Source organism: Suricata suricatta, chromosome 8, assembly GCF_006229205.1.
Source record: "Suricata suricatta isolate VVHF042 chromosome 8, meerkat_22Aug2017_6uvM2_HiC, whole genome shotgun sequence".
NCBI lineage: Eukaryota > Metazoa > Chordata > Mammalia > Carnivora > Herpestidae > Suricata > Suricata suricatta.
In genome coordinates this window covers 94432399-94439428 of record NC_043707.1, presented here as the reverse complement: position 1 = coordinate 94439428, position 7030 = coordinate 94432399, and the positions used below count along the sequence as shown (strand labels likewise).

The 7030-nt window shown below is 39.8% G+C and overlaps 1 protein-coding gene across 1 annotated transcript in view; it reads right to left on the bottom strand.

Annotated features, from left to right (window-relative positions):
* Positions 1-635: 635 nt before the first annotated feature.
* The window catches only part of C8H1orf87 (chromosome 8 C1orf87 homolog), an 80512-nt gene continuing 74117 nt past the window's right edge, over positions 636-7030 (bottom strand). Inside the window, 1 exon segment of the mRNA XM_029946026.1 lies at positions 636-796. Coding sequence (XP_029801886.1) covers positions 636-796 — 161 coding nt within the window.

The following is a 7030-nucleotide window of genomic DNA, read 5'->3' as shown; positions in this document are numbered from 1 at the left end:
TGTCGCTCGTTGAAAGGTCTCTCCAATACTCTGAGGAAATATCCCCTGGGACAGTGTAACAGCAGCTACCCTTGTCCTAGAGACCATGTCTCACTTGTTCAGAAATCCTCGCCTGGAATTGTGCTCCTACGCTTAGTATTAATATGTTGTTAACAATTTTACTTTCCCTATACTGTGGAAATCCTTCCTAGAACAGTGACTAGAGGAAAGGCTGGCTTACACATCCAACAATGATATATTTGGGTCTCTTATGTGACAGGCATTTGTGGGAATTGGCAATATCTGGCATAGTTTTTACTACATGGAATTGTAGGGTTTGCAAAAGCGAAGTTTCATCAGCAATGTAGGGGAAAAATCATGTAATGTTAATAAGGAGCTTTGTTAGAATTAAAGGGGGTTTTTGGACATTGGGTTCTTGCCACCTCAAGAGAGGAAGCCTGGTGTTGTCGGGTCACTCTGAGCTGCCTAGGAGCATCATAGCCAGAAATGAAGTCCAAGTCCAAAGCATCTCCAGTTGCTGAATTGGCCTTGACTCTGACAGTGTCTTTGCCACCATAGACAGGCTGGGGAGAGACACGTGTCTGGGTAGAAAGGAAGAAAAAGGAAACATCTGTTCTCACAATATGGGTTTGTTATCATAGCTCCTTTAAGTACCGAAGTGCTGGCTCCAAGAGCATATTTTCTCCCACACAGAATCTCCACAAGGCTTGGTCGATTTTCCAAGGGCTCAGGGACAGGTTGTAAATGAGATTGTAGTTGTGAATGAGGCGTCTGGCTCATTCGTTTTCCATGACTCCTGCGATTGGGTTAGGTGGGTGGTAAGTTTTGAAAAGAGGCAGGAAAAAACAAAAAAAAAGAGAAAAAAATCTATTAGCTCAAATGACTTCCGAGTAAAAACACAGTATTAGTATTTTGATGCTTGAAGCTTCTTAAAGCAATTGAAGCTTGTTTTTTGTGGCCATAAAACTTTAAAGGCCAATTTTTAAAACAGGTGGAGTGCCTGGTAAAATCCATTTTTAATTGTTCTTGTTTATTTTTATCTTATGGAAGTAGCCAACGTTCCTAAACGTGCAGGATTCAAACAGCTCATTTTTATGCTTTTTCTGGAAATGTATTTACTATGACTCCCTCCTGCTTGCTGTGTGATTACAGGTAAATCTTCACATTTCTCAGGGCTCAGAGTCTCAATCTGTGTAGTGCTCATCACAGGATGTACTCTGCTACCCATGTGTTATATGTGTCAATACCAAGTTGCTTTCCATGTTAAGGATAGGTGGATTTTGGTAGTTGCAGAGAAGAGTTTTGGGTTTTTTTTAATGTTTATTTATTTTTGAGACAGAGATGGAACAATGAGCAGGGGAGGGGCAGAAAGAGAAGGAGACACAAAATCTAAAGCAAGCTCCAGGCTCTGAGTTGTCAGCACAGAGCCCGGATGTGGAGCTTAGACTCATCACCCATGAGATCATGACCTGAGCCAAAATCAGACGCTCAACCTACTGAGCCACCCAGGAACCTCGTTGCAGAGAAGGGTTTTAAATGTAGAACACAGCATCAGCAAAGATCAGGAACTCATTCATAAGCTCCTAATTGTGAGCTTATATATGTCAGATACAGATATGTGCTTGGGAATATAGAGAATTTAGAGAAGTGACGTTTTACCTCAGGAAGCTCCCCCAACCAGTTGAGATGGTAAGATAAGCAGAAAATTAACTAGAATACAACAATAACAAAAATATCACACACACACATACGCGCGCACTCACGCACACACACCATTTATCATGTTTCAGGCACACCTCCAAATATTTTACCAGTAACAATTCATTTAATATTCACAACAATCCATTTTACAGAGGTAGAAACTGAGGCATAGAGATGGTAAGTCAGTTGCCCAAGGTTGCTTAAAATCATGCATTTAACCATTACACTACCTTATAAAATAAGGGGGAAGAGATTGTTTCCTATGTTCCTTGAATTGTGGAGATCTACACCACAGGTGTCAAGAAAAGCTTTTAAATATATTTTATAGGGATTAAAGATGCTTCTCTTGCATGTTCTTCTACTCTTCTGTACTGGTGTGGGCTGTGACAGCAACTGTGAAATTCTTTCTCAAAGAGGCCAGAGGTGGTACCCTAGTCATGTTGTAAACATCACCACCAGCCTGTTAGAGTTTGTGTCTATTGGATACCTGTTATCTCTGTTTAAGCTGCCAAGTATCATTCATATATTTTTTAAAATGTTTATTATTTTTGAGAGAGAGAGAGAGAGAGAGAGAGAGAGTCAGGGATGGGTGGGGGGCGGGGCACAGAATCCGAAGCAGGCTCCAGGCTCTGAGCTGTCAGCACAGAGCCCAACCTGGGGCTCAAACTCATGGACTGCGAGATCATGACCTGAGCTGAAGTCTGACACTCAACCCACTGAGCCACCCAGGGGCTCCAAGTATCAATCATATTTAAATGGGCAAAGACTGTTGAGCATGATGCTTCCCTCTGAACTGCTCTCTGATGGCTGTTCTTAGCAGTGGGCTATAGACAGGTCCTAAAGTGGTTTATTCTATTCATTGTTTGGTTCTGTCCTGTCCCATCCCATCCCATTCTTTCTCCATTTGTTTATTGTCTATTTCTCCTATTAGAAGGCTGATCTTGGCAGAAACAGCTTATTTTGAGTTGGCCAATTGCATCTTTGCAGTTCTCTGTATTGGGTGGCTGCTGTTTGTCTGGTCTAGGTTGGATCCCCCAAGATATTTCCTCATATTCTGCCTCTGGAGATATCAGTCATGGGCTTTGGAATAAGTGTCTGACTGGGGAAGGTACTTTAACTTTTTGAGCCTCAGTTTCCTCAACTTTACAATAGGGATAAGTAAATTGTATATAATAAAAGCTTAGCACAGTGCCCAGAGCTATTAAGCACTCATTAATGCAAGTATTATTATAAGATGATTATAATAGTTATTTCATCAATATTATTTTAAAAATATGAGAATGCATCTTAATAAGAATGTTTAAAATATACACGATTGAGTTTATATTTTAATTACAAATTAAAAGTAATGTTAAAAAATACATCTAGAAATCACCATTGGTGTGCATGGGGACATTTTCTACTCTCTTCTGAGCTTTACCATTGGTAGAGGATTCCTAGGGTCAAGCAAGAAGAGTCCATTGACTGAATCTGTATTGGTCTAATTTACTGTCCTTAGGAGATGCCTAGGAGACTTGCATAAAATAACCCTTACAATACATCTTAGTGTTGAAAACCTGTTCTTGTCCCACCAGAACCAAAATGAAAGAAATGTTAAGACCTTCTTTAACATCTATTTCATTCTATAGCTTACAAAGAACTTTCAAATCTAATCTGATCCTTTCTCAAATCTGGGGAGGTAAGTTTTATTATTAACAGTATTAGCTTATAGATCAAGCAATAGGATTTGAGAATATAAATAACTGGCTTTCAGGGCTCAGCAATTAGTAAAGTCTGAACTTGAATCTACGTCTTCTGGTAAAAACAAACAAAGAAACACCCAACAAAGTAACAAGCAAAACCTCATGTTCTTTCTGGTATGCCATGGGAGTGTAGTGTAGTGGGAAGTCCAATAGAAGTGGATTTGAATTATGGCTCAACTCCCCACTGGCTATTCTTTTACCACTTTGAGGTTGGCTTTTTCCTCCATAAATAAGGACATTAATTCCTTCAGTATGTGGTTGATGTGAGGAGTTAGTGATTCAGTGTGTGCAAAGTCCAGACTCATGCAAAGAATGTCCTTGAGGGCTCTCATTGCATTCTGCCTCCTTGAACTCAAAAACGTTTTCTATCTAGCCTTCAGTTCATTGGGAAAATTCCAAATCTACTATTCACTCAAACATTTATCCCAACCGCCCTTTTTTTCTTTAGAAAACATGACCAGTTATTCAGTCATTTCTTACTCTTCCTCTTCAAGGATATTTTCTTGACAACCCCTGTTAGAAAATAAGCACAGAGTAGGTTCCCAGAAACACTAATTTGATGATGGATGGTCTGTCTTCACCCTGAATGAAGAACACCCTGGCCTACATATTTCCTTGCACATAATAAAGAACACTGATTCATCAATAGGCAAAGTAGGTATCATCTGCTCAGTGTCTAGAATGAGGCTGTGGTTAATAAACCAATGAAATGACCTCAGTTAATCCTCTTTCCTCATTAAAGATAGTTTTAGATGTTCCCAGATCAGGCTGACACATTCCCTGGCTGACAAGGAACTAATGAATTTCATAGAAACAGAGAAAACAGGCATAAATAGTGAAGAGGCCATGAGAGAGGCATTTCAAATCTGCTGGAGTCTGCCTCCAAAGTCAACAAAACTCTGTTTTTCCTCAGAAGAGTTCAGAAGTATAAGAAAGGTCTCAGTCTTTGGGGAGACTTTAGCAACCAAGTTTATGATCCAACATCCATCACTGCAACCTAGCATTTGTTTCTTTAGAGATGTCTTCTCTTTCCACCTCATGTTTGTTTGTTTGTTTGTTTTCATTTGTAACCCTATCACCACTCTAGTATGAATACCGAGGCTCATCATTTCAGTAATATTTTTAAAATTTATTTTTATTTATTTTGAGATAGAGATAGAGAGCAAGCAGGGGAGGGTCAGAGAGAGAGGGAGACAGAATCCCAAGCGGGCTCCACACTGTCAAGCTCTATGTGGGGCTCAAACTCACAGACTGCAAGATCATGACCTGAGCCAAAGTCAAGAGTCTATGCTTAACTAACTGAGCCACCAGACACCCTTTCAGTAACCTTTTAATCTCCTTTTGTCCAGTATCATCTCTAAATTATCTATCTCAGCTTTTTTGTGCTCTCCTCTGGTTGAACCTTTGGCGGACACTGGGCAGAAGATTATGCCTCATCCCAGGACTCAGTAGGGTCTCAACTTCACTATCCAATCCAATACAAATCTTCTAAGCTTTGTAGAAGATGGGTTCAACTCAGAGCACCCTACCCAGCTAAGCAAAGTTTCCCTCTCTGGGAGGCTCACTCAAGCTCTCTCTTCCATGCAGCTTTCTCTGAATACTCAGCTCACATCAGATGATGAACTTCTTTTCATCTCTTTTCTCTTTCCTTTGGAGTCTAACTCTTGTGTCTTCAATTATAATACTTCATTATATGTTGTCCTTGAAAATGTTGGTTTTTCAGCATTTAACTACTGTCAGTCTTGGTGTCAGACCTAAAAGCTCCCTGAGGCCAGAGACTGTGTCTTTTAAAAAAATAATGTTTATTTTTGAGAGAGAGAGAGAGAGAGAGAGAGAGAGAGAGAGAGAGAGAGAAAGACAAAGACTGAGACTTGAAGAAGGGCAGAGAAAGAGGGAGACAGAGAATTGGAAGCATGTTCCAGGCTCTGAGCTGTCAGTACAGAGCCTGACATGGGGCTCAAACTCACTAGCTGTGACCTGAGAGGAAATAGGATGCTTAACCTACTGAGCCACCCAGGTGTACCCAGAGACCATGCCTTATCCTTTCTAGTTTTCCTTTGGTCCAGCCTCTAGCACAGTGCTGGGCTCATAACACATGTTTAATAAATGATTTTTTAATTCAGCTAGATGAATTTTTCATTAATCCCCCCCCGCCTTTGGTGGAATTATTTGAAGTCCTTGAGCTTTATATGTTAGTGACACTTTATATGGTCTAGAGTTACATGGTAGTTATACTTAATATGGTCTGGAGTTAAGTGCTTTGGAAATTCAAAATAAAATGAAACAAAAATACACAGAGAATGAAAAGATAGGCATTGCTATGGTTATATGATTACTTCTAGAGAGTACTAATGTATCTGCTATTTCTTTTGTTGAGATATAATTGACATATACCACTGTATGAATGTAAGTGTACAATACGATGATTTGACACATTTATATATTGGGAAATATTTACCACAATAAGGTCAGTTAACACATCCTTTATCACACACAACCGCCTTTTTATTGTGGTTGTTACTGTGGTGTTGAGCATGTTAAAGCTCTACTCTGATAGCAACTTCCAAGTATACAATACAGCATTGCTAACTAGAGTCCTCAGGCAGTACATTAAATCCTCGGAACTCATAACTGAAAGTGTGTACCCTTTGATCAACATCTCCCATTTTTCCTGGCAATCACCGTCCTCTCCACTTCTATGCGCTCCATATTTTTAGGCTCCACATGTAATACACCAACTCATCATAAACACAGAATGTAATTACGTACAATGATTTCAGTCCAGGTGCTTTTGTATCTGCTCCCTCTTTTCCTTTCCCCAGGCTTCTGACCTTGATCTGGCCTTCATTTTCATTTGGACATCACAATAGCCTCCTTTCTCCTTTTCCTACTTTATGTTTCTCCTTCAATCTGTACATAGCCATTGAGGGTCTTTCTGAACTACAACTTCATCATATCACTTCCCTGCTTAGAAACTCAAAGTGCTATTAATTCTCTTTGATCTAAATCCAAACTCCTTGGTCTGGCATCTAAGATCTTCTTGGATCCAGAATCTTATATTTTCTACCTTTATCATTTAACTTTCTTCTTAATAGTCCCTGTATTCTTTCCAAACCAAACTTCTTACACTGAGTTTCACACATAACTCTTTGCTTGGATAACTTGCACTTTTGCCAGAGAAGCCTATTCTGTTCCTTTGTATGTAAACTGCACTTATTCTTAATGGTTAACTTCACACTAACAGAACCTTCCCTGATCACCTCACTAGGAAGGAATTCTCCTTTCTCTAAATGCCGACACAGCACATTGTAATGGTATTTATCACCTTCCATCTTGGATTTATTTATATATTTATATTCATTCATTTATTTTTCTCCTCAAAAAAAAATGTTGAACAGGGCACCTGGGTGACTCAGTCGGTTAAGTGTCCAGCTTCAGCTCATATCATGATCTTGCAGTTCATGGGTTTGAGACCCATATCAGGCTCTGTGCTGGCAGCTCAGAGCCTGGAGCTGCTTCAGATTCTGTGTCTCCCTCTCTCTGCCCCTTCACCCCATGCTCTGTCTCTCTCTCAAAAATAAATAATA